The 27,904-nt window shown below is 43.5% G+C and overlaps 1 protein-coding gene across 2 annotated transcripts in view; it reads left to right on the plus strand.

Moving 5' to 3' along the window:
* LOC139918978 (arf-GAP with coiled-coil, ANK repeat and PH domain-containing protein 2-like) overlaps window positions 1–27,904 on the plus strand; it is a 68,354-nt gene that overhangs the window by 31,860 nt on the left and 8,590 nt on the right. For both annotated transcript variants that reach the window (XM_078285538.1, XM_071908522.2), the window contains exons 7-21: window positions 204–248; window positions 358–453; window positions 6,204–6,278; window positions 15,116–15,228; window positions 16,394–16,445; window positions 16,997–17,097; window positions 17,545–17,650; window positions 18,679–18,887; window positions 20,782–20,851; window positions 21,172–21,266; window positions 22,179–22,381; window positions 24,665–24,757; window positions 25,080–25,312; window positions 26,103–26,212; window positions 27,050–27,160. In XM_078285538.1, coding sequence (XP_078141664.1) covers window positions 204–248; window positions 358–453; window positions 6,204–6,278; window positions 15,116–15,228; window positions 16,394–16,445; window positions 16,997–17,097; window positions 17,545–17,650; window positions 18,679–18,887; window positions 20,782–20,851; window positions 21,172–21,266; window positions 22,179–22,381; window positions 24,665–24,757; window positions 25,080–25,312; window positions 26,103–26,212; window positions 27,050–27,160 — 1,712 coding nt within the window. The remainder of the gene's footprint in view (window positions 1–203; window positions 249–357; window positions 454–6,203; window positions 6,279–15,115; window positions 15,229–16,393; window positions 16,446–16,996; window positions 17,098–17,544; window positions 17,651–18,678; window positions 18,888–20,781; window positions 20,852–21,171; window positions 21,267–22,178; window positions 22,382–24,664; window positions 24,758–25,079; window positions 25,313–26,102; window positions 26,213–27,049; window positions 27,161–27,904) is intronic.

Below are 27,904 nucleotides of genomic sequence, written 5' to 3' on the forward strand. Positions count from 1 at the left end.
TCCGTTTCATCTCTAGAATCTTATCTTGTGGTTCTCTGTTGCTCTCTCTCGCTTTTCTTTCTCGCTTTATGTCTTTCTCTCTGTTGTTGTAAGCTGTTTTTAGTTTAGATTTCCTCAGTTTTGTTTTCACAAGTTTCATTAATGAGCATCAAAAGTCAAAATCTCTCTCTCGCTCTCCTTGTCTCCCTCTCTCTCCATTCCAGATCAACGTGCTACAATCCAAGAGAAGATCGGAAATCCTGAAATCGGTAAATATCTTCCTCCAACCACCTGAGACGACAGTATGAACATGGGAGGGTCGATGCGGCGGCCATATTGTCTTTCTGATTAATCAGCGTGTCACTGTCTTCTCCACAGATGCTGTCCTTCATGTACGCCCACCTGACCTTCTTCCACCAAGGCTACGACCTCTTCAGCGAACTGCAACCTCTTATGAAACAGCTGGGGGGCCAGGTACAGGACGCACACACACACACACACACACACACACACACACACACACACAAACATCTGCGTGCACCAGGGTGTTTGCCAGTCCTGAAAAGTCTTAATTTGTCTTAATTAATCTAAACTCAAAGCCTTAGCAGGTCTTGAATACAGCTAAATATAGCATTAGTCTTTAATTGACAGGTGTGTAGCAACTGATGATGTAATAACTTGTCAAAATATAATAAAAATGCAAAATTACAAGACTGTAATGTAAAATTGCTGGACAGTGTAATTATATCACATTAAGTGGTGATTATTACTTCATAAGCGTTGTAACATATTTTTATCTGATGTAATAATATTGAGTAACTTGAGTTGTTACATTCTTAATTTTACAAGTTATTATATTTTAGTAATAATATTACATCATCAGTGAAAAACACCCCATATGAAGGAATAATCTCTGGTTAATGAAATAATATGATGCTATTATATTATCTGGGAGTTTATTACATTAACAGAGCATTTAGAGGAACAATTTATTGGATTTTGACAAATTATTTAATTATCCGACAGTTATCCAACATTATCATTTGGTACACGTTGTCCAATTTGTTTCCAGTCAGTGTTTTCTCCTCCCAAAACAACTTTGTCAGCAAAGAAATTAAATTGGTTGGTGAAAATCATATTTTCACCTCCTACTGGGTCTGTTGACGAACACTAATTTCATGCTTTGCGTACACATGGGACTCTCTCTGGGCTCTTGACAATTCACATCCTTGCAGTGTTGTTAGGATACAAAAATATACACTCATGCAGCATAAACAAACATGAAGCTATTCTGAGGACAGCGGAAGAAGTTACGTTTACATGTCAGTGTACTGTCATAGGCAAACAGACATTTTATTACGTGGACGAAGACTATATTCTTTCATTATGTAAGCAGAGGTCCTGTCCAAGGAGTTCATCTGGAGTTGGAGGCATTGTTTCAGCTGACGACTCCAAAACTAAATCTCTGCCCATCCTCTCAGATCATACACACATGATCCTGAGTTTATACTGGCACCAGTAGGCAGGGCTGCAACTGGACTTTGACCTTCTGTCTTGACATTCAAATGATCCCTCACGTCTCTGTGTGTGTGTCTGTTGCTATCATGACAGTGTGTGTCAACTGACATCTCAGCTCTATTTGTGTGTGTGTGCACCCCCCTGATAAACAGAGGCTTCCTTCTGGGCCAGAGGAGGGCCTGAACGCGACCGTAGGATGATTATTATCACAGAATCACAGTGGAGCAGCAGTGGCAGGGGGGGCAGGAATGAGGAAGAAGGCAGCCAGAGGGCTGGAAAAGGGTTTTCCCACCGTGAAAAACTCACAGGGTTGACAGTCAGCTGAGGGAGCGCAGCAAAAGAAACCTAAGAGGAAAACAGGAAAAAAATAGGACTAGATCTCAAGATGAAAGGAAAGAAACAGAGGCTGATTTTAGAGAGACAAATGTAGAACGGAAATGTAGGACAACAAAGACGAGTTTCTGGTCGCCTGTTGCACTTGGTGTTTTTTTAAAGTGATTCTGATGCTGAAGATTGTGGATTGTACACCAGGCTGCTCTGAGGTTGGAGCAGTGAAACAGCTCAGTTGAGAGTATTGTGTTTCTCTAAAGTCTGAAAATACTGTGGGACAGGGACCAAGGAAAGGAGGAGTGTAACCAAGGAGGGATGAGGTGGAGAAGATTGGGCGCTTCTGATACCCAAGAAGAGAAGACTGTAGTTTTTAAGTGTGTTTTTCTGAGGTTGGAACCATCAAAAGACTGACGGAAAGGAACTAAACCTTTTTTTTTTGGTGAGAAAGAGGGGGAAAAGACCACTTTGGAAACCAGATCTCAGTGGAAGAGAAGAGCGTGGTTGCTCTGAAGTTCGAAACATCAAGAGATTGACCGAAAAGAACCAGAGAGTGCCGGGAAAAGAGAAGGGGGATAACAGAGAGAAAAAGCAGATCTTAGGAGGGCAGAAGAGGTGGAGGGTGGTCTTCTCCAACCAAGGAATGATTGAAGCAGAATGGAAGAGTGCGGACTGTAAGTCTTGTAGCTCCGAGGCTTGAACACTCAAAAGACTGAAGGAGAGGAAAGCAAAGACTGCGAGACCGAAGAGGGAGAGAAGCGAGGAGGGTCTGCTTTAGAAACCAGATCTGAGGAGGGAGGGAGAGAGAGAGACGGAGGGTGATTTTTCTCAAGCCGACCAGCTACTGAAGTATAAAGAATAGTGTGGATTGTAAGCCTGTCGCTCCGAATTTGGAACGGCGGAAAAAAAAAAAAACGAAAGGAGAGGAAGATCAGAGGGGTGAGCCGTGGGAAGCGGCGACGGGAGGATTGTGGATTATTTCTTTTCTTCTCTCCATCATGAAGCTGAAGAAGGTGGAGAGGCTGTGCAGGGAGGTGTGGAGGAGCTGCCAACAGGTCTGACACTACCACTTAACACTGGAAACCAACTGAGAGAGAGATCAAGGGGCAGGGTGGGATATTAACACCAGCCACCAGCCACATGCAAGTGCATTTTGGCTGTGGCTGGATCGTTTAGAGGTTCTTATCTGTCCTAAAAATTTAGTTTTGGGTAGAAGAAATGGTGGAAGTGGCTGGGGGATTTTGGAATCCATCAGCTGCTGTGGAGGGTGGACAAAAAAAAAAAAGTTTCTTACCCTGAATAGGAGTGAAAGCGATGGTAATGCCACCAGTGTGATTGGTTTTACTTGAGAATAGAGGGTTGAAAACTCTCTGAAATCACCCAACAACCTGTAGGAAAGATAGGATAGAAAATATATTGGGTATTTAACTTGGTGGTCAGAAAAAAACAGGAGATGGGCCATACACACACACAGAAAACCCTGAAACGGTTACAATAAGGTTTCTCTGGTTGTTTAAAGGGAGGATGAGTGACTGAACTGTGATATATTAAGTTGTTCTGTGCACATAGAGGACAGGACATTATCTAGAAACATTATCTAGCATCAAATGTCTTGATAACCAGCGTGAGCCAAGATTGCTGAAGTTCCATTTTGAATGCGTTTTCATGACAATCTTATGATTCATCTCAAATATGCTGCTTTTTCCGTCCATGCCTGTTGAAAATAGCGAAACTGCATCACAAGATAAATTATTCTAGTGAGCGCATCTCTCCGTGACACAGCCCCTCAGGCCCGAACAACACACGTTTACCCGTTTGAGCGAATATATTCATCCAAAGGGACATATTCTGTCTCTTTTTCCATGAATCATACGGCGTATCATCGCAGTCACATGTCAGGACAGATTTGAGCGGCGGGGCTGACTGTTTGACCGAAAGTGGGGTGCAGTGGCCTGTAGGTGAGAAACAGAGGCAGCAGTTTGTCTCTTCTGACCTCGTCAGTGGGGCCGCACAGTGAGATAGATAAGATGTTACAGGCAAGGTGAATCACCATCACAAAATCTGTTGAAAGGTAAGGCACACACACACACACACACACACACACACACACACACGCTCACAGACAGATACAGATACAGCAGTGACTGGATTGGACTGGTTGTTATGGAGCGACAGGGGAAAACATTTCCCATCTGATGTTATCTGCCTGCCGCCCCGCTGCCCGCCCATTTCCTCTCCAAACAAAACAAAAAGCGTCCGCCTTCCTTAGATAGGCGGCTCCGAAATTATTTGGATAGCAGCATGTTTCTGATGTTTTGCCTCCAAAGTCTTTAATACTTTGGATCTGATATAAAACACGATGATTGTGAGGTTAATGTGCAAATCCGTCTGCTTTGATTTGATGGAATTTAGCCGTATCAGATGAGCGGTTACTTTTCACCGTGAGACGGGAAGTGTATTGTTAGTCCTGCCCTCCTCCCCCTCAGTTGGTTAAGTTCCCACCCAAACACTTGTCATTCATCTTAAGGAGCTGTCTACTTGAAACAGCATCTAGCCTGAGGTAATCCTGAGGCATCCATAAAGCCTCCACAGTGTGAAGAAGCAGACGGCGGACACAGCCAGTCTCTAATGGAAAAAGCAACGCTGATGTTCACCGTGTTTTTCGAGTGGGTCTCGTCGGCACGTTTAGCTTTGCTGGCGATTCTTACTGCTTTCCGCTGTTGTTGTTGTTGTTGTTGTTGCTATGACTTCCCTGAGCTTGACAGCCACAACTCGGCTCAACCGCTGGCCACGCCCACATGACAGACGCCCAAAGCAAACGTTATACGCCCAAACACGTCCTGAACATCATTGAAAAGCCAATTTTAGGGGAATGGGGGGATTAAAGCGTGTATATACACGGTCACGGACAGACAGCCTGATTAATATGTGACATCCCAATAATTTATTGGTATTTTAATGTTGAGAAGTTGTCATATTGTACCCTCAGATACTGGCTCTCTATATTACTCTATATTAAGTTGTATTGAGTACATGGTTGGCTTAATGACCACTACTGAAAAGGATCTCGATATCAAGCTGGCTTTGCTCATTTATAAAACAGACTTAAAGAAGAGAAACAAGTTACTCATTGGTGTAGGTGGGACAAAACCCCTAAGGCATTTATAAAAATATCTCTCCTCAGAATAGTGAACGATCCAGGCCTAATAGAAGTAGAATTTGAGTCTCTACTAGAAAGGATCTTTACCTGGCAAATAGACCTCCTACTCCTCCTACTCCTAAATAGACCAAGTACAGCACTCCCCTAGCAGTTTCTTGTCTGAACTTATGAACCTACTCATTCCTTATTCACATGCATTCCTCTGCATTTCCCCCCCCTCCAATCAGTGACCTTTAATCAGATAGTGATTCTTTTGTGTTGGAGGCTTGAGAAACGCTGATCTAGGTCATTTTGCGGCAACAAAACATCAACTAGAATTTCACCGCTGTAAGGCGAACCCGCCGCGCGCGCGTCCTCATGCTCCGCCGTCACCCAGTGACCTCCAGCACTTCATTCGAGTCCGTTTTTTAATTTGCGGCGTTCTTCTCCGCTCAATGGATCCTTTGTGTTCTTCTCCACGTGCGACGGCAGCTCGCGGGGAGAAGAGGAGAATCAATCATCCCCCCCCCCCCCCCCCCCCCCGCCCCAATCCAATTTCACACATGATGAAGCCTCTGTAGCACGGTCCGTTTTGTACAGAAGAGGAGGGCCGTCCCGGTCCGGCCGGTGGAACGGTTGTTTATCTGCTGGACTCGTTTATGATCCCGAGATTGGAAAAGGAAAGAGAGAAGCATCGGCGCACACTCACTCACACCCACCTTTCGAAATAATAGTAAAACATTGGTATTGAAAGAGTAAAGGACATTTATTTTTTGCTTCCCTTTTAGTGGTCAGTAGATGGGCTGCATGACTGTCACAGCGCTCTCTCCTCATCTCCTCGCTTCATCGTTGTATGTCGAGATAAATCGAAAGTAAGAATGAGATGAGTTCCCATTTTGCCTTTTAAATGAAAATGGGAAATACAGGGAAGTAGGAGAGAAAATGTTCTCCTGAGTCTGTATGTGGTTGAAGTGTGTGTGGTCAGGGTGGGTTCAATACCTTTGAAGTCACCCAATTCAAAAACTTGAAAAGCTTCTTTTAAAGGTTTGTTTATGCCATCTTGAATGAGTTACTTCAAATGAAATATAGAGTATTCTAAGGAATGAGTAGCAATTTGACACCACATTTTGAATAAAAAGTAAATTGACTCCATCTCGTGTGTGTGTGTATGTGTGCGCGTATTTGTGTGTGAGCAGGTGGTTCGGTAAGCTTGACTAATCAATGGTTCTGTCTCTTGCAGTTGGACCAGCTGGTGGTGGACGCAGCCAAAGAGAAGAGGGACATGGAGCAGAAACACTCCACCATCCAGCAAAAGGTACACACACACACACACACACACACACACACACACACAATATGTTCACACATTCACATACTGCACAAACAACGCAACATAATTGCACGCACACATACACACACACACGCACACACACTTGGCACACAGATCAAATATGTCCTTTGAAATGGTACCTAACTACCTGGATATCACTGGGTGGGCAATTGTGAATGAAAATAAGAACTCAATACATACACACACTGACACACACACACACACACACACACACACTTAAAACCCCTCAAAATATCTTGGCTTCCACTTCATCCTTGGCCACCTTAAAAAACAAACAGACATACACACACAGCGATACACACACTGACACAAACTCGCAGACACGCACAAACACACCAGTCTGTCCATCAAACAGGCTATGCAGATAACACACACACACACACACACACACGGGTACATCTCTGAGCCTGGGTTCCAGTCTTGCGTAGTGACTTGATGGCAGTTAGATCCCCTTGCCGTCGGTCACAAAGCCTTTCTTATTGCACTCAGGCTTGTTCCCATTAAAAGTAAAGCCACAGTACTCTGCTGGGTTCTTGTAGGACTTGCTCTCTACCCCACGGCCAGGTGCTCAGTTAATCCCCACCCACACACACACACACACACACACACACTCAAACTCTCTTAGTGCAGGTCCTACGTAGCTAAATTACACAAATGCTGCCAGATTTGGAGCCACTATGCTAAATTTGTATGGGCTTGTGGTACTGTAAGGCACTTTGGATATAAAAGCATTTATTTTTGTGAAGTCAATTGAAATGCGATGGTAAAATCGGTCAATTGCAATCAAAAGGAGTGTGAAATATACAATCATTAATCACACCTCAAGCTATTTCAGCCACAATTAAAATCTGAGTCAATTCCGCCCCCAAGCAGCGTTCATCTCTGGAGGACTTGATTGATTCAGGTCATTTGTGTTCGTCACCAGAGTGAATGGGGCGGTAGTACTCAGCCCTCAGGCGTAAGGTGATCCACGAGGATGATCTCAGCCATACGGCCCATGCATTATTGAGGGCCGGCGGAAGCCCGCTGGTTTGACTTCCAAAACAAGCCTGGATGGGTTTCAGCACGCGTTTCACCGTCTCTGCCCAGCCCGGCCGCTGATCCTCAAACACCACCGACCGAACCTGAGTCTCCGGTCAGAACTATGACAGACTGTGGCCTTTGGAGCTGCACGAACCCCCGCTGGCCAAGAATAGAATAGAATAAAACAGAACGGAATAGAAGCTGAATAGGACATGAGGTCTTATTGTTATGTACGGTGATAAATTGCCCTGAGCTTTAATTGGAAAAAATCACACCGACCCAGACAGACAACATCTGCCTGTTCTTTATCCAGCTGTCTTAACGACAGCTGCTGTCTGCCTGACAACGTGATTCACTTCTCTCTCCCTGCTGTGTGTGTGTGTGTGTGTGTGTGTGTGTGTGTGTGTGTATATATCCGTGTTGTATGTGTGTGTATCTCTGTGTGTGTGTCAGTCTTGCGTCTGTGGAGACGAGCAGCTTGTTACCCAGCAGTACTTCTTATAAGATCATTCTTTCTCTCTGTATTTCTTTTTGTATTTTGGCATTTCATTCAGTATTTCATTCTGAATTTCCATATTTCTTTCTGTATTTCTTTCTGTATTTCGGCATTTCATTCTGTATTTCTTTCTTTATTTCCATATTTCTCCTTTCCCTTTCATCTTTCTCCCAACTCTTTCTGTCTTTTGTTTTTTCTCCCTTCCCACTCTTCTTTCTTTAATTTTTATCCCCTGCCACTCTTTCTCTCTCTTTCTCTCTCCCTCCCTCCTTCCCCCTCTCGCTCATCTCTCTTCTCTCTCTCGTGCCTCGTTCCCCCCCCCCCCCCATCCCATCCCATCCTCTCTCCCTCTCTCTCTCATCTTTCAACTCTCCCCTCCCTCGCTCGGCCGGTGACGGTACCCGTGCCAACTTCCGCTTGTCCTTGTGCGCCCATCTTCCACCTCCCCTCCCTCCATTTATCTAGATGCTATTTTTATGTTGTCTCGCTCCCGCCGCTCTCTCCCGTCTGCCAGTTTGTACTCCAACACTCCTAACCAAGCCTCTTCTTCTTTTTCTTCTCCTTCTTCTTCTTCTCTTCCTCTCTTCCTCTCTCCAGGCTGCTCTGCAGGTAAGCTTTTATTCTTCCCTTTTTTTCCCTCAACTTTCCCTCCTGTGTCCCAGTCATGTCTGCATGTTAGTAGAGGGAGACATGCTTCGCTGCGATGTCAGGGAATGCTTGGGACTCCACCTTTGCAGCTCAACGTCATTCGTTGCATTGAGACAAGCGAGCCGGTTCGTCACGGGATTAAACCGACAACATGCATGATGTGACGCCGTCCGACAGATTTAAGTTGTCGTGTGTTGCGTGTCCCCTGTGTCTCGTGTGTGTGTGTGTGCATGTTGTAATGAACCTCAGCTTATTCCTCTCATTCAGACTGTGTTGTGATAACATTATGTCTTATTGCACAAGGCTTTAGTTCATATATAGTTGAACTCTTGTGTCTTTTCCACGCTGTACTCATGCAGGCACAGCATGGTAGTTTTCCGTTGTGTTTTATGCACAGTTCAGTTCGATACAGCTTCATTTGAAGTGTGCTGGTCAGGTGCCCGAAAATATTTGGTACTGGCTGACTTCCAAATTGAAAATCAAAGCATGCTGATAGTAGCCCAGTGTGGGACCAACGCAGTACGAGTGCAGTGCTAAAGCGATCTATTGTACTGACATGTTCAAGATAAGATAAGATAAGATAGCACTTTATTGCTCCCCTTGGGGTAATTAACTTTGGATGTAAGGATGAACAGATGCAACTCTTTGCTATTAAGGGACAGTTCCAGTGTGATTGGAGTTTTTGCTCATTTCCTGCCTTGCCTTACTGTTTCACATCACTGTTGATCGTTTTCCAGTGCTCAGATATTTGGTATTTTTTCCTTGTCTTAGTAAATAGTTTACTGTCTACTAAGTTACTCCCAATAAAGAAGAGGCCGCCAACTTTAAGCCGTAACTGTGTCAAATCGAGCTTTACTTTCTGTTTCGGATTGTGACGTTGTGACAATACGTAATGTACTTACAAGGGTCTAACAACACTTCTGTCATTGAACAGTTGAAAATACCAGTAGGTGGGTTTTTAAATCCAGAAATCCCAGCACCTGGCAAAGTAATCGTTGAGTCATTGGTATTGATCAGCAACCCTATCAACCCCTTGACATTTTGTGCTATGGGCCAGTAAAAACTTTACTTATATCCCCTTTAAAAGATAGATTGTTGTGCCTGTTCATCCCCATGGACATACTACCCATTTAGTTTTAAGCTTGCGCACAAACTTTTCCCCGTCATCATCGTTATATCGATGAAACCGCCCATCCTCGTGAGGGCTGAAGGGGTCCTGAGGTTGTGTTTAGTATGCCTCCTACCTGCCTGTGTGAATTATTCAGCAGCGGTAGTATCACCACAGGGCATGGCGGTGTCGCGGCGGTGCCTCGGGGGAGAGAGGAGCGCTGCTGTGTGAAGTATTATCTGTCTCATCTCATAAAGAAACGGCGAGGACAAGACATTGGCTTTGAAAGGGGCTTTTAAAATTGCGAGGCTGCTTGTTTTCTGCAGGAATGAGACAGAGTCACTGAACACACACACACATACATACACACTGTAAAGGCTTTTTTGAATTCATTACAAACGCATAAAATCAGATGTTGCAGAGGTTCAGCATGGTGTGAGGAACATGTGAAAATCCCTTGTTTTGGATAGGCTCCTTTTTAACAGTAATTTTAGGAACACACACACACACACACACACACACACATGAGGGAAGAGAGCTGAGAGAGTGAGGGGAAAAGCTGAGTGCACGTCTCTTAAACTGAAGTCAGTATAAATGTTTGATGCCCGAGCTCCTCTGCACGGTCCACTTGATTATTCTAACCCCACAGCAACAGCCAGCATCACTCTCACACACACACACACACACACACAGGTGACCTTCGCTTAGAGAGCATGGGGCCTCAGGAGGAGGAGGAGCCAGGTTCGGGCAGAGGCGGTGAGGGAAGTATTGACGGGACACACACACACACACATATACACACACACACACACACACACACCTACACAAAGAGGAGGAGGTGAGGGCTTGTTTAGAAGACGAGCTATGCTGCTTACAGTGACAGAGACTGTCAGTGAGATGCTACACAGGGGCAGATTGAGGTAGCCAACGCTTAACTAGACTTACTGGGATACACACACACACACACACTGGCACACACTCAACAGAGTTGGTAGAGATGAAGATTTTCAGCCGTTTCCACTACGTTTGGTATCTGGTGAGTGCACTGCAGGCAGAAGGAGTGAGTTTGAGTGTGTGTGTATCGGGTGAATACCCATGAGACAGTGGGACCGTGTGTGTGTGTGTGTGTGTGCGTGCGCCTATGACTATTTATAGAAAGTAATGGTCCCTTGCTCTGTTTGTGCTTCTTCAGGGTGAGTGTGTTTGATTATGCGTGTGCCATTTTTGTGTGTGTGTTTCAACTAAACTGAAATAATCTCCCTCAGTGTCAAGAGTAAGGAAACCTACATGTTCCTTTTCTCTGTGTGTGTCGTTCTCTTACTGTGTGTGTGTGTGTGTGATGTTTTAGGAGGTGACAGAGCTTGAGCCTTTACCAGACGGCCGCAGCTTTTGCGCTTGGAGGTCGACCTCCGTACGTAGCATCGATTTCCATCTGACTTCCGTTTTGTAACCCTACTCCCCCTTTCCTCTCCTCCTCCTCCTCCTCCTCCTCGCCTGCATACACCAAGAGACTCCATTGCAGTGTTTGTGTATCTTTATCGCGCCTTTGTGTGTTGCAGTATACATTCATTAGTGTTATTGTGTCTTGATTGTGAAGCATGGTTTTTGATGCCTTGTTGTTGACGCTGTGAGCTGGTTTTGACGTCAGCGCGTGGTTTGCTGCCCCACAATCGATTAGCACTGGTTGATCGGTTGGATGATGAATGAATGGATCGCTGTTGTCTGGTGAAAATCTTGTGTCTCCAAAATATCAACTTTTCATGAACTGAGAAAAACAGACTTGTTTTTAGCTTGACCACTAAGCATTTTTGAGATTTTTTCATAAGCCCAAGGGTTCACAAAACATAAAAATCGCCAGAATTGGTATTATGAGGTTTTCACCCGACAGAGACAATATTGTACTGGATGTTTTGCATTCTTTGGTCTCAGTCTCAATTTTGGGGTTGTTTATGGATGTATGAATATGTGTGTGTGTGTGTGTGTGTGTGTGTGTGTGTGTGCACACGCATGCGCCAAAGTAGTCATAGTAAGCATCGCATGTTTTCCTTGTCCTAGACCAAAATAGGACAACTTCCTTATTCTGTCAGCGATCATACCACTACTGAGGTTTTGAATTATGCAGAGTTTGTGTGACTTATTTTTCTACGTCTCTGGAGCTGAGAAGTTTATAGTAATTGGGAACAGAGAAGAGAATTGCGTGTCCCTTACTGCCAAGGTGAATTTAGTACCTCAGTACCCATTTCTGCCTATAGGAAGAAAGGTTTGATTAGTGGGTGGTAGTGTTTAGTGCCTGGACTGGTACTTTCCATTATCTTTCCATTCAGAAGCCCGACAGACGCACTCTGTACCCCGTGTGCACCCAAAATAACCTCAGTTGTCCCAGTGTATGTCATGCTGGAAAATTGTGCTTGTCTCTGTCTGTCTGTGTGTGTGTGTGTGTGTGTGTGTGTGTGTGTGTGTGTGTGTGTGTGTGTTAAACCAGGGTATCATAGGGCTGAGATGTTTAGCTTGTTAAGCTTTTGCTCAGGTTACATTGAAAGATCCGGGGGGGGGGCGGGGGTGCACATGCACATACACACAACGTGCACTAGATGTAAGTACGGACTAAGAGAAGTGATGATGAAGCACACAGCGGTCAAATTCCTTTCAAACACACACACACACACACACACACACACACACAGATCAGCTGGACCCTCTAGGTCGGTGTGGTAATCAGCCAGTATCATGTTGGTGAGCTCTTGTTGTTGTTTGATCTGATCTGTTAACTTGGTAAAAGTATGTGCCTGATTGAAGGCTTGTAGAGCATGTATACTGATCAAAATATAAATGCAACATGTAAAGTTTTGGTCCCGTGTTTCATGAGCTAAAATAAAACATCCCATCATTTTTCCACGAAAAGCGTATTTCTCTCAAATCCTGTGCACAAATTAGTTTACATCCCTGTCAGTGAGCATTTCTCCTTTGCCAAGAGTTTCTTTCAATCGCACGATTTTCTTATATGATATACTGTAACTAAGTAAAATCATTGAAATTGTTGCATGTTGTGTTTATCTTTTTGTTCAGTATAGATCAGCAGGCGTGTTTGAGTGCACATGGAGTGGTTTCACATGCAATTCAATTCAAATCCTTTTTGCCCCGTAAGGAAAATCTGATTTGCAGATAGGGGTTTAAAATAAAACATTTAAGAAATCAGCACATCATACAGAGAAACATCTAGAAAGAGCCAGTTGATATGACCAGAGAGGGAGAGACTCAGCATGGGAAAGAAAATACCTCAACCTTTTACAGTTTTCTCCCCTCAGTGAGTATTTTTATCTCCTCTTTTTATGCTTGTTTGGCATGGTTGCTGTCCAGGAAGTAAACAGGAAATAGTGGTCATTGTCGCTGCCTTCTGGGTTGGAATTAGGGTTGGAACCACTGAGGTCATTTCCATTCAGCGCACAGAATTATCCATGTTGACAAATTTCATGTACACAGCATACTATACTAAGATAAAAATGTAAACGCAGGTAAAAGGTTTGTGCGTTGTACATTCTGTTGTTTATTCTGTATTCTGTGCAATGTTTCGGTCACGGCCCAAGAGTTGGTGTTTCATCTAGTTTTGTTTGAATCCATCAGACTTCCGTTATCTCAACACAAGCTTTAAAGTGAATCTCAGAGGAACCGTACAGTTTTACTACATAGTTACTAAATAGGCCCTTATAACAGTGACTGACAAGAAGATATTCAGTTTTAGTTTGGCTTAGTTTAATCTAGTTAGGGTCCTGTAACGTAGCTGTTTCACAACATTGCTGAAGATTTTAGTTTGTTTTTAAAGGAGTCTTGGGTCTTAACGACTTCCTGGATCAGAGCAGAACGTTTGCTTTCGTAACACGGGGGGTCTTGGTTTCATAACGGGGGGGCGAAGGTGATTCAGTCCAGCCTGAGTTAGGAAAGATTCTGGATATTTCCAGAAGGAGGAGGATGATGATGTCCCGGCTCATTACGGTAATAAACCTAGACGTCAAGCTCTGATTGGTTGAGGGGATGGCGATGGCATTACGGTGGGTGTAAAGTGACTCCACAAGGGCACACACACACCACATGCACACTATACACACACTACACACACACACATGCACCACGGTGTCCGGTGTCACTCGAAGCTGAGAGAGGAGGGGCTGTTAGGAAAGTGCGGCGGCAGCTCAGGTAGTGAAGTCCAGGCTAGTGACACACAACACAGGGACAATCCCATGACAACACAACAGTTTGGGTTACACCAGCAGGTGTCCCGGCGCTCGCCATGGTCAGCTTGTCTGGAGCGAGAGAGGAAGGAGAGGGAGAGAGAAAAAGTGAGAGAGAGAGAGAAATCGAGATGAAGTGAGAGGAGTGAGAGATAGGAGGTGAAGCAGGAAGTGAGGAGAAAGGAGAGTGCTGCTAAAGAGAGAATGGCCGGTGTTGGTTGTCACTGGTTGGTTGTAAATAGAAACCAGCATAAAAACAATGATCAATATATCTGTGTAGCAAGTTTATCAGACAATATTGGCCTTTTATAGAAGTATCAGTATCAGCATTTGTTCTACAGGTAATGACCAAAAAACCTCAGCATGAAAAATGAGCATCAGCATCATGACTTCTGGTTATTTTTACGATTATTTAATTCATTTCCACATAAATAAAACAGATAAGTAAGGTGATTTAAAAAACTGTGATTCAAATAAAACAGAGAAATAAGATATTACTAATTACTAATTTGTCCAGGCGAGATTAAAAAAAAAAAAAAATAATAGTTGGTTACCTGCCAAAGATGTGTTCGTTTCTCACTCTTGCCTTACCTCCTTGTGCAGAGTTAAAGCTAAAATTAGCTACATGCACTGAGTGTGAAAAATATTGAGACAAACCGGGTAAATCCTGGGGCGAGCTGTGATCCTGTATCAGTTTCACCTGTCAGATCAGCTTCGAACATGGAGGCGAGATGTGACAGATTAAAGGAGTTCTAAGCCTCGAGACTGTTGAGACAAATTGCGCAAGAGGGGGTGTAACTCAATATAAGAAAGTTTATTTTCTTTTGGTAGATATACTTTTCAACCTGCTCCCTCAGGCAGCATGTGAAATGTACTGGAGCGGAGTGTCACTCTTGCCTGGGTAAGCTGTGGCTGCTGTTTCTGTCTTTTCTGGTGGCTTGTGTGAGCATCATTCAGGTCAGTGTGAGCAGCAGCCGTGCAGCGCTGCCTCGCACAAGGTCACCTGGCTGAGCTGGGACAGATAGCCCTCGTTTTTGACTTTGGGAAAAGTGCTGAGTCATCCCTCGGACCAGAGAATATCACTAGCACCAAAGGAAAACATCAGCTAATCGACATTGTAAATGTTGATCATGAAAAATCTAATTTTACCACTGTCATTGTTTCTTTCTTTTTTCTCTTTCCTCTCTTCCTTTCTGTATTGCTGTCTCTGTTCCCTCCCAATTTTCTCACTTTGTCTTTGACTCTCTCTTCTTCTCTCCCCCTTTCTTTCCCCATTTCCCTCTTTCTCTCCCTCTCTCAGGACTTCTCGAATGACGACACCAAGCTGGAGTACAATGTGGATGCAGACAACGGCATCGCCATGGAGGGCTACCTGTTCAAGAGGGCCAGCAACGCCTTCAAGACATGGAATAGGTACGACAGGCACGACTAAATTAGCATCTTATTTACACATCAAAGAACCAACCATTATGATAAGGAATGGATTTAAGAGGGCAAGCACCGTCTTCAAAACATGGAATAGGAATGCGACCGGCGCTATAAATGAATACCTTAGTCAGTACTTTGAAAAACAAATGTTTTGACAAGGAATGTCTTCATCAGGGAAGACATCATTGGGTCACATTTAGAAGAAAGAGGAGGATCCACAAGTAGACCCAGTTGCATGTGATTGAAAAGACTTTTTTGTATTTATGCCTCCAGACTCCAACAAACCTCTAGAACACATCCACAGCTCAGATTTGGCTGGCATTCTTGTTTTTTCTCCAAACTTTATTCCAAATTGAAGCTATAGAAGTATGTCGGTTACACATTTGACTATTTTGAAAGACTAGACTACGGTAGTCCAGTTTGATATCAAAGTCCCCTATGTAAAGACACAAAATATCATCAAGCCTCTGTTTGAATTACGAAGAGGCACAAGGTCCAGCTGCCACAAAGTTTACAGATTTAAAGTTGAATATTACGGCGCCCAGCAGCTCGCTGACCCACGAGTGTGTTCCCTCTCCTCCTCTTAAGACAAGATGGTTGACATGTAAATCCATTGGTTTGCTAATTCCATCTGACAGGTCGACACACTGACCTCTCACATGGGACTTAAGCGGTTAAATAAGCGGTTTGCACACCTTTTAGCTGAGGATGTATTGATTTAGCGCTGCGGTTGAGGTGATAAGTGCCTCTTTAGTATGCATCTTATGCCCGCCAGGTTTCAGAAGTGTTTGTGCTTATGTGTGCACATGCTAGATGTAGATAGCAGTAAGTGTGTGTGTGTTTGATTACTATATGAAGAGTTTTAATCCAAAGTGAGGCTGACTCTGCATTTCTAGGCCAGGGTGTTTAAATATACTCAGTGCTGAGGTGGGCTGACACATTTGGTGCCTCCTGAATATCAGCATGTCTATATTTGTCTGCCATGACTTTTAAACTGTTCAACCACACTAAAAGAATGTCAAAGTGTTATATTTTAAGAGGATCAATGTCTATATTTCCCTCTCTCACTGTATGTAGCTGTATGTGAAATGTGACCATGTGTTTTTTTCTTGGTGTGGTTGTTTTTTTAACTCATGTGATCTCCTCTCAGGCGTTGGTTCTCCATCCAAAACAATCAGCTAGTTTACCAGAAGAAATTCAAGGTATGTCAAGTGACTCCCCGCACCCCGACCACAATCAAATATGCATGTGTTTGACTTCCAGCACAAATATCCCCCCCATGCATTTTTAACAGAATGACTTAGCTTCAGTTTAGAGCAGTGGAAACCCATCCAAAACAGCCGTTTAATGTTAAATAAATGGATGAAAGCATGAAATATGGCCAACATTCGCCGATGCCAAAGAATAGCAATAACCTATGCAAGACTTTAAATTTCTCTCCTGGGTGTTTTTTTTGCTTGTTTGTTTGTTTTTTGACATTCAGGAAACCTACTTCACATTTTATTTTTTGCAACATTTCAAAAGCAGTTGGATGGAAACAGCTTATGGCAAAGTGCTAAAACAAAGTGTGGAAAAAGTGGCTATGCAACGCTGTGAGGAGTCAAATAATGTTGATCCAGGGAAAAATCTTTACACACTTGGCCTGTTGATTTAGTTAGTTAGTTAGTTAGTTAGTTGGTTAGTCGTTCCAGCAGTGTGTGTGTGTGTGTGTGTGTGTCGTGTTTGACTGACGCTGCTGTGCCGCCTCCCTCAGGATAACCCTACAGTGGTGGTGGAGGACCTGAGGCTATGTACAGTCAAACACTGTGAGGACATAGAGCGCCGCTTCTGCTTCGAGGTGGTGTCACCCACCAAGTGAGTACACACACACACACACACACACACACCCACACACTCAAACACAAACACACACTGACAAATTTAATCTTAAAACAAAGCACACTTAATTGGGCCATTATTAAAACTCCTCTTCAAGCACATTTAAACTCCCAAGATGTCAAGAAAACACCAGTAACTATAGACATACACACAATCATGCATATGTGTATGCAGACACACACACACACACACACACACACACACACAGTAATGTATTGGAGAGTATTTGCAGGTATATATACATCATACTCACCTCTTCTTTGGGTATTAGAAGTATACAAATCCAGCATAATTGCCACTGAAATATGTACAGGAAGGTGGAATAGCAGTATACCCACCTCCTACCACGCACACACACACACACACAGACACATACACGCACAGAGCAGACAGCAGTGGTGTGATGCCCGTCTGTCCCAACAGGAGCTGTATGATGCAGGCGGACTCTGAGAAGCTGCGGCAGGCCTGGATCAAAGCCGTGCAGAACAGCATCGCCACCGCCTTCCGCGAGAAGGGAGACGACGCCGAGGTAAAAACCCGAAACACAGTGAGACCAGACGGATGGTTAGAGGGATGGAGATGGATGAATGGATGTGTAGATGGAGGGATTGACAGATGGATAGATGTGTGGATGCGTTGATATAGATAATTGGATAGACAGATACTCACTCAATTAAAATGCAGTCACCTAAAATATAACTAATCAAATTAAATGTATGTAAATGTATGTAACAGACCCTTCTATGGGGTTTGTAACTGACCACTGGTCATCAATAGGGGAGTAAAATGTTGTCTATTTACCATACTTTTTCCTATTGAGGGAAAAAAGGAAAATAAATGTAATATTTTCCTTTTATAAGTTTGGGAATTGCACAGAAAAGTTTTTAAAAGTATGGAAATGTTCATCTGTTCAGTCCCAATGCACAATACAATATGATTATACAATATATGTAGTTCTAGACCCCAATGTTATTTCTCATATTGTGATATTTGTGTTTTGAAGAATAATAATACAACTGAGTGTCTAGTTATATTGCCCAGGCAGCATTAACTTACATAATACTGAACACTGAGCAAAATCTACAAATCCAGTCAAAAAATGAAGGCTTGGAAAAAGTATGGCATTTCAAAATAGAAAATGTATAGGAAGCCTCACTATAAATTCTATGCTGTTGTAACTATAAGTTATATTTGTATGTATTGATATTTTATAATGACTTCACCTATTTCATACTGTGTATTTCATGTTTTCCATGACGTATAACATATATCAATACATATATTTACACCTGAATATAGGTCATATTTCATGTTTTTGGTATATTTTTATATTGTACATATTGCATTGCACTGCATTCTTTCTTTCATACTGTTGTTATTTTGCACATCCTAATGCTGATAATTCATACACCCACACCCTGCAGTAATCCATATTTTTTCCCATGCTGTATCCTATTACTGTTAGCAGCTGCAACGCCCCAATTTCCCCCCAGGGATCATTAAAGTTTCATCTCATCTCATCCTACCTTATAAATCTTCCCATCCCTGTCATGGTAGAAGCTGGACAGGAAGTCGTCCACGTCGACAGGGAGCCTGGACTCCGGCGGCGAGCCCAAGGAAAGGTCGCTGAAGGGGGAGAGCGCCCTCCAGAGGGTCCTGGCCATCCCGGGCAACACCTGCTGCTGCGACTGCGGCCAGCCGGACCCCCGCTGGGCCAGCATCAACCTGGGCATCACCCTCTGCATACAGTGCTCAGGCATTCACAGGTAAAGGACTGTGGTGTGATAGTAAGTAAATAAATGTTGATTTATAGAGCAGTTTTCAAACTACAAAGTGCTTTACACAAAAGAGACAGCAAAGAAAAGGGCAGCTCAACAGTGCAACACAGTAACGGCAACAACAGAGAGTAAAACGGAGGTGTGTTCCAGACAGGGAAAGTCAGGGAGTTTGATAGTTTCTCTGGGGAAGTCGGGAATATCAGGGAATTGTACAACTTCACAGGAATACAGCAGAATGCATTTTACAACTTGGTTCACACACTTACTGCATTAGATAGTGGATTGTCAGCTGTTTGTCTCCACAGCAAGCCCAACTGTAGTAGAAACCAAACTATTTACCCCTTTAGAACTAGAGCTGAAAAACAACATTTGAAGAAATAAAATTCAAACCAGGAAGGAGTAAAATTTTAAAGTCCTGTATGCATGGACATCAGGGCCACCCTGTGTACAAAATGTTACACTTGTGACAACCTTTAATTACATGGCAAGGAAAACAAATAATTACTCCTAACTGTAATTCCTATTTATGTGTCATGGTCAGTTCCCTCCCTCTCCATAAAAAATGTCACCAGGGATTCATGCCTCAGTACAATCTAACAAGCTAATGGATCTTCATGGTGAAAATGCCGTATTTGTTTCTTAAAGACAGCACAAACAACTTTTTATTTGCGGTTTGAAGATTTATTAAGTGAGATGAACATGAAAACGTCAGATTTTGATAAGTTCCCCAGCACCGCTCCAGCAAGGTGTTGGAGCAGCCGGTCCCATCTGACTGAATGACTGTTTGTAACACAGTGGGATAAAACGGCAGCATGAACACAGGGAGTGAAGTGTTGGTTTTCTCCAAAACTATCAGTCCAAATCACACCAGTCAAAGGTTTTTTCGGTGTCTGGGAGGGTTCTCTGGAGAACCCACTGGCAGCCACAATCATAGGCTGAAAGGCTGCAGCAGCAGGCTTGTAAAAGTGCATAAAGCAATCTACTGTTGGCAACATTTTGAGTCTGTGTTACTATGTTGGGTTTGTGTTTGGGGTAACTGGTTGGCCGGGATTAACCTCTCCTGCAAAACCTTACCCAGCACTCATTTTTAGGTTTATAAATTACTATGTTGTATAATCTCATGTAGGATGGGCCACTTAACAAACATATCGAATTACACCTGATTTTCACAAATGATTTCTCAGTTGTCCCAAGACTTAAAAATCCCACTTTTATCTTGTAACCTTTCCTTCTCCTTCACCTACATCTCCCCTTTATCACTGAAGTGGCTTTCGTAAGTAAGGGATCATAGCTTTCACCTGGATCCATCTGTCTATTTGATGGAAAAGAGCAGATGTTCCTTAGATTATGTAGTTTGTATGAATCATAAAAATTACCGGCTCTTGAACTGCAACATCTGGTAATCTTTTTCCCTCTAGTTCAAGGTATTTGTTATTCATGGATGTGATTGCGTTTCGGAGAGCCAATCTTAGGGAAAAGTCTGAAATCCTGAGTGTTCATTCTTCTGGCATACACAGCTATTTTAAGATGAATACAGGGTTTTTTTCTGATCACTCCCACTTGGCCAGTAAATCTACAGACCCCAACTTCCACCTTGTGGCTAAAACGTAAACTGCACCCATGTGTGTCGTAAACTTTGATGGTCTTATAGGTGAACAGAATGAAAGCAAAAAAGCAAGAAATTGTGCCATTAACATTCCTATCCACATGTGCAGAGCTGCATCACTGAAGCAGGCTGCAGTTTGACCCCTTTTCATAATTAAACGCACACTGCCAGTATTTAACCATTTCCATTCACCATGAAAGAGTGATGTGTTTTGTTCATGTTTGTGGTTTCGTTGCATTTTCCTAACACTTGTTGGTGGATTTCCTCCATCTGCAGGAGCCTGGGAGTGCATTTCTCCAAGGTGCGGTCTCTGACTCTGGATACATGGGAGCCAGAACTACTCAAGGTGAGGGAGGAAGGGATGAGAGAGGGGTGGTTGATGGGTGACGATTTCTGGAGAATCAAGATGGGCTTGTGGTCCTAACTGTCTATCAAATTTACATGAACCAAAACACACTGAAAGACTTCGTTTTTTCTCATCCAAGCGCTACATTGGTACTTTTAATTTCTCTTAATTGCCCACACATGCATATCTCCCATCTGTGTCTTATGAGTGTCATATGACCAAGGCTATAAGATCCATATAATGGTTGGTCATTGTAGCTGACTGAGTTAAACATGCTCTCTGCTGTCACATTAATTTACTTTGCTGTACATCTTTGACAGTTAATGTGTGAACTGGGGAACGGAGTGATCAACCAGATCTATGAGGCTCGGAGAGAGGAGCTAGGATCCAGAAAACCGCAGCCAGGAGACCCAAGGTATGGAAATATAAGATGCAGATAGCATATCATATGAACCAAATAATTCTTATTTCCCCACTGATGTCCTTGCATGTTTAAAGTTTTAACAAGTTTCAGGGGCACAAGGGCAATTCAATTCACTCAGTGCATAAATCACCAAGTAAACCTTCAGTTAAAAAATGAAAGCATCAAAATTGTAGTTTTGATGTTTTTTTGTTGTGATGGCAGCAGTGTGTCTTAGAACACACCTTTTTTTACACATTTTAGGCAGTTAGCATACTGTAATCCCTCACCTCACCCTGGGCTGTAATCAGGAGTGACCTCCACCTCCCTCCTTTAATTTCTCCCTTCCTACCTTCATACCTTGATAAACTCTGACATCTTTTCAGGATTTTCTTTTTGGGGGGGGGGTTCCCATGCATTTCTAATAGGAGATTACTGTTTCCCTGTTATTTATTGCCTTTTTTAAACTTTCTATAAATTTGTCTTCTTCCATCTAGAGAAGAGATAAAGACCTAAGGCTTCCAAAATTCACCTGAAATTTTCACTGTTTTACAATAGAAGACAATAGAATAGAAACATTATTGTCTTCACATGTAGAAATTTGCCTTTGGCCTCACTGTGATAGAATTAAAGCAGACAAGATACAGTTAATATATAATGAAACACCACAAGAAACAAGGACAACATATCAGAGCTTCAAATGCACATCCCATTTCATATTTACAAAAATACCAGCCAAATATAATTTTTTTAATAGTAGAAAAGAACTTTCAGACGATAGTTGGCTATCTTACTAAAGTAGCTAGTTGGAGTAGACAAACTTACCAACCGCAGTCAAAATGTACCTGTATATGTACAGTATATGCTAGCTCGGGTTAATTTCACACCTTCTTCACAAACAAACCCTGCGCCTCTTCTTCCCACCAGACATGAGATCGAGGCCTACATCAAAGCCAAATACGTGGACCGCCGGTTTGTTCGCCGGCCGTCGGACGAGGAGCTTCGCACCAAGGTGGTTTCCCTGAGCAAACAGGAGAAGAGGCTGAGCAGCAGCTCTGAGCATCTGCCCCCCCGACCGCCACCGCCCACCCCCAAACTACGACCCGGCTCCAACGTCTCCGGACAGTCCGGTCAGTAAGACGAGCGCACCTTCGGCCCAATACTTTGTCTTTCCTGTAACCTTTTCCTCGGCCTCTGTACCTAATGCCTGTGAGGGAGGTTAAAGATGAATTTCAAAGAAGGTTGTTTGGGAACTTCAAACATCACGATAGGCTCTTAAAGGTGCACTCTGTGATTTAGTCTCTTCTTTTAGATAAAATTATAGTATAGTTAATTTGTTTGCACATATAAATGATAAAACACACGAAACCTTGTGGGACTCACCTCACCTCAGAACAAAACAAATCAGGATAAAGAGACACAACTGAATTGGATAACAGATGGATTACAGAATCAATATGGCAACAAAACTCAGTTAGAGGTATAGATCCAGACCTGCACGGTGTCTGGCAATCAAACAAATGATTAACACTAGAAAGTCCAGTGGGTTTTGGATGGTCTAAGAGAAGGCTAACAAGCTGTCAGCTGAAGGGAGTAAATATAACTATCATTTCCTTGCATAATTTTGAAAATCTAACATACTGGTTTGGAGCCTAGGAGGAGTCATGGAGGGACATCTTGGAAGCTGAGATATTTCAGTGCTGTCAACTGACAGTCGCTTGGCCTTTCTAGTGTTTATAGATTTTTGCCCACAATATAAAAGAATATAATGAACGCCTACTGGGAATTACACTACAGCAAGAGGACAAAGCCAGTGTCATTTGTGCTTGTGGTTGATTCCCATTGGGGCCACCCCTTCCTAAAAATGTACGCACTCACGCTGCTGCAAGGTGCTTTGGATAAAAGCGTCCGCCCAGTGGCATATGTTCTCTGTTTACAGCATATGTCTCGGCCCTCTCTGCCTCCCATTGCTTCTCGTGGTCTGTCTCTCCTCCAGTGTAGCTGAGCTGGTAGTCTAACCTCCTGTGCTTCCACCCTGTGCTTCCTCTCTCTTTCTCTCTCTCTCTCCTCTTTCTCTTTCTCAATCCATTCTCTTTTTTGTTTCTCCTCCTCTGGCTGTTCTGTGCTTCTGGACTAACCCCTGCCCTCGCTGCCTACCCCTAACCCCCCCCACCTCCACCACCCTGCCACTCACTTTACACCCGTGGCCCCCTCCAACCCTCCGACCTCCCATCATCCCTTGCGTAGCTGCTGCCAGTGGCTTGGAGGCCCGCCGCGACTCTCTCTTCTGTCCCGACGAGCTCGACTCGCTCTTCTCCTACTTTGACACCTCCTCCAAGCTAAGGAGCAGTAAGTACTAAAGGCTCAATGTTTCGCTTCCTCCTCCGACCCCTCCGTCCATTTGTACTCACTGCTTGGGGCTGTGGACTAACACCCATTCATCCTGTTCCTCCCCCATCCCAAGCCTTCTAATGGACCATCCCATCATGTTATTGCGGAATGTACTATGGGAATGTACTATGTGTTCTTCCCAGGGAGGGGGTGGGTAGTCTCTCTCACACATGGTTGTGGCCAGTGTCTTGTATTCGGGATTCGGGGTTGTATCTGTCTCATCGTGTCTGTGGTATTCAGGGACTTGACTCATTGGGTAAAGGTGGTGATCTGTTGTTCAATTCACTTTCCATGTTGGTTTCAGTTGGGGATTTTGTGTGTCCACTTGTACAAAATATTAGGACCACCTGCTCTTTCCAACCATAAGACTGGAAGAATGAAATTAGCAGCTATTAGAGGCTGATGGATGTTCGAAAAAATGACATTACTGGTGCAAAAAAACCAACACATTTTAGCAGAAAGCCTTCCTCAGGGCTTCATGACAGAGAGGCAATAGCTTGTAAATATGATGATCAGTTGAAAGATTGTTGATTCCACCCGTTAAATCCTCTTCAGTCATGAAGGGGATATATAGATGAAGAGGTGGAGACAGGTTTTAGATGGACTTTGAAAACTTGAGACAAGTAAGACATGATTGTAAGAAAGGGAGTTGGCAGTAGAAAGTCTAAAGGTGAGGGAAATGAGCTTGTGAGTGCAAAGTTGCTGATTTAAAATTCCTAGACTGGGTGGGAAAATCTGGGCAGGGAAAGTGAATGAGTAACACTCTCTTCCCCCTTCAAGAACTACCACTGAAGTGCTCTTGAGCAAGGCACTCAACCCCCATCTGCTGCAGTAGAGCTGCTCAGTGGCCAACAAGATGAGTGTGAAGCGGGGCAATGCTGAAAACCAGCATGGATAAAATTACCGTGGGGAAAAAAAAGCCCACATTCGGAAGGTGTTCCTTCTATTTTATACACTCAGTGTGTGTTAAGTGTGTTGCTGTACAAGTAGAGATTCTCAGACTCAGACTGTTTGTTTTACAGTAAGAAGCGCAGACAGCGGCATCCAGAACAGTGCTGATGGGAGCAGGGAGATGCTGGCCACCACCCCCTCCACTAACAGCCTGGGAGACGCAGGTGAGACACACACACACACACACACACACACAAGCAGGCACAAGCACGAGCAGTAGCGTCATTTGGTTTAATCTGATTGGAGTACCAGGTGGGTGGGGTTTACCGAACCAGGACAGTTCAGATATCGTCAGATAAGTTGTAAATCTAACTAATCTAACTAAATTGAATTTCAAATACTCTCCTGTGTAAACATCCTGACACTAATTGTATTAGTGTCACCCACCCACTGAGCTCTGAAGTAGACTAAAACAAACCATAACAAGTATTCGCAAGTAATATTTGACACAGGTTTGAGCCTAAAACACGACTCTTCCTCTGCCAGAAGCCGCTGAGCCGCCGCCCATGCCCATGCCGGCCACGCTGCCCCCTCCGTCGCCCTGTAAGGAGACGGTCTTCTACGAACCGAAGGAGTACAGCCCGGGCCTGCAGCTCTACTGGGCGTCGTGCGCCCGCAGCCTGCCGGACATGGCGGAGGCCCTGGCCCACGGAGCCGAGGTCAACTGGGTCAACACGGACGACGACAAGAGGACGCCGCTCATCATGGCGGTGCAGGGGGTGAGCATGAAAAACAGCTAGGCCTGTGCCGATATGAAAATTTCATAGTACGATTATCTTGGCCAAAATTATCTCGATATACGATGTTATCTCTAATTATTAAAAAGATGAAAACTTAAAAAACAGTGCTGTAATATGCTTCAGTTACTTAAAAACAAATGTATCATATCAGTCTCTAAAAAACTGCAGTTTGCCACAAACAAAACCACTCACACTGTAGACCAACTTGTTTCATTTGCTTGTCTTTTTAATTATCATAATGCAAGTAAACTTGGCTACAAACAATACCTTTTGCCTAATAGCTTTGTCAGGTTCACTCACAATAAAGTCTTTCCTTGTATATAGTATCAGAATGAGGATCTATTTATTCACAGAGTACAGTAGACACACAGGAGTTTGTCTTGATGTCGTTGGTGCAGAGAGATATTGTCAACTGAAAGAGTTTCACACCACACATACAGACACACACGGTACTGGGACAACTGGACCTCACATTTAATAAAAGGGGATTCTTCAGGATGTACAGTAGACTGCAGAATGCAAAATATCCCTCTTCATACATGCATAAAAATCACTCCTCATTCAGACAACGTGGCATGAAGTAAGTTGCAGCCATTGGTAAGAGTCCAGCAGTGGAAAGTAACAACAAATCATGAGATAATAGTACTGAGTATGATGGAAAAGCATGCAACTTCATAACGTTGTGGACCATGGACATTGTTCCTAAGGCTAATGTGGTATCGTGTATAAAGAGTAAGAGTGTATATGTTCTATCAACACTTAATTTCAGGGTTCGCTGGTCGCCTGTGAGTTCCTGCTCCAAAACGCAGCCAACGTGAACCAGCAGGACGCCCAGGGCCGAGGACCGCTGCACCACGCCACCATCCTGGGACACACAGGGTTCGTCTTCCGCATCTCACTACCATCACCGCTACACCAACACTTTCCTCTGAGAATGTCAACAGACCTTATGCCCTCACTCCAACAGAAAATTGTTCAGCTATAACATTCCAGATCTCTTTCTTATTAAATAAAAAGGCGATTTTTTCACATATTTATTTGTAGAGTTCCATTCCAAAACATACAGTATATCCAGTTTGGAAAAAATCATAACCTGTAATTCAGTATTTCTAAATTACAGAGGATCCAGATTGTAAAAGTGTGATCATTTTGTCAACCAAAGACTTGAGTTACCTACTATCCTATAAAAAGTACCATCCTTTTGTAAGAGTCATCAGTCATTCTGTTGGAGTAGGGGTCACTTTTTTTCAAAGGGTGGTTGGATATCTCATTTTGGTACAAAACTCTATATTTCCTCTAACATGGCCATAAACAACCCATAAAAGTACTTGTTTTTTGTCAGTAACGCCACACGGCTTCAAGTTCCATCTAATTTGCCCTCAACATTTTAATAGTCTCTAATAAGAAAAGACTTATGAAACCAAGCTTGTGATGTATGCTGCCGATGCTTGAGCTGTATTGTTTTGGCGAGTATCTTTATATTACACTGCTTCATGAGGCATTTAGTACATGCACTTATCCAGAGTGACTTACAGTGAGTTTTATTAGTCTCTGTTGCTGAGATACAACTCATTAACACAGAGGAGCTAAGCTTGTTATGGATACCTTTGTTTGAGGTTAATTATGTTGCGCTTGTTGACCCACTGTGAATGGAGGCTATCAACTGAGATTATGTTTGACCTCCCAGAAATTAACTAACCTTGCTCTTTATTTCAGGCAAGTGTGTTTGTTCCTGAAAAGAGGAGCTAATCAAAATGCTGCAGACATTGAGGAGAAAACGCCCCTGTCCATGGCGGTGGAGGCAGCCAACGCAGATATCGTTACGCTGTGAGTGCCCTGGTTTACACCTTTATGTAGGCAGGGAACTACACATTCACACCTGGGAGCTGCCCAGTACAACCACAGTCCTCCCAGATTTCCCCAGCTGGTCCTGGGATTTAAAGGTCCCATATGGTGTAAAACAGGATTCCCCTTGCCTCTGTGACTATAAAGGAGTTGGATGGTCTATCTAAACATGGTGAAAGTATCAAAACGCACGGTCGCCAACTAAATCCACACAATCCATATTAGAAAAGCGAGCCTCTAAACGAGCCGTTTGGACTTCCGTAACTTTGTGGCGTCACAAAAGTTCGCTCATTAGCATTTTTGTAAGAAATAATAGACTAACAAAGTGTTTTTTTCAAAGCAGTTGAGCGGTTGTCATTGTTTATTACCGGAGAGTTTTCCCTACCTGTAGCCGCCGGGCCGCGACTTCTCACATTTCACTCTTGAAACGGTTAGCCAATCAGAACAGAGGGCTCATTAATATTAATGAGCCTTAAAGACACAGCAACAAAAACAGCCTGTTCTTGGTAAGGTTCAGAGAGATGCTGGAAAATGAATGTGTAAAAATAGATTGAGAGTGTTTTTGGTTCATGACACCACACACACAGCTTTGAATGGACCTCAAGACATAAAATACAACACTGGAAAGTGTAAAATATGGGACCTTTAAACTGTTGATCTTCCAGTCACAAACCTGCTTCTCTAGCATCTAGGCTACTGCTGCCACTTCATAACCCTGACTCCCCC

This window comes from Centroberyx gerrardi, chromosome 9 (assembly GCF_048128805.1).
Source record: "Centroberyx gerrardi isolate f3 chromosome 9, fCenGer3.hap1.cur.20231027, whole genome shotgun sequence".
Lineage (NCBI taxonomy): Eukaryota > Metazoa > Chordata > Actinopteri > Beryciformes > Berycidae > Centroberyx > Centroberyx gerrardi.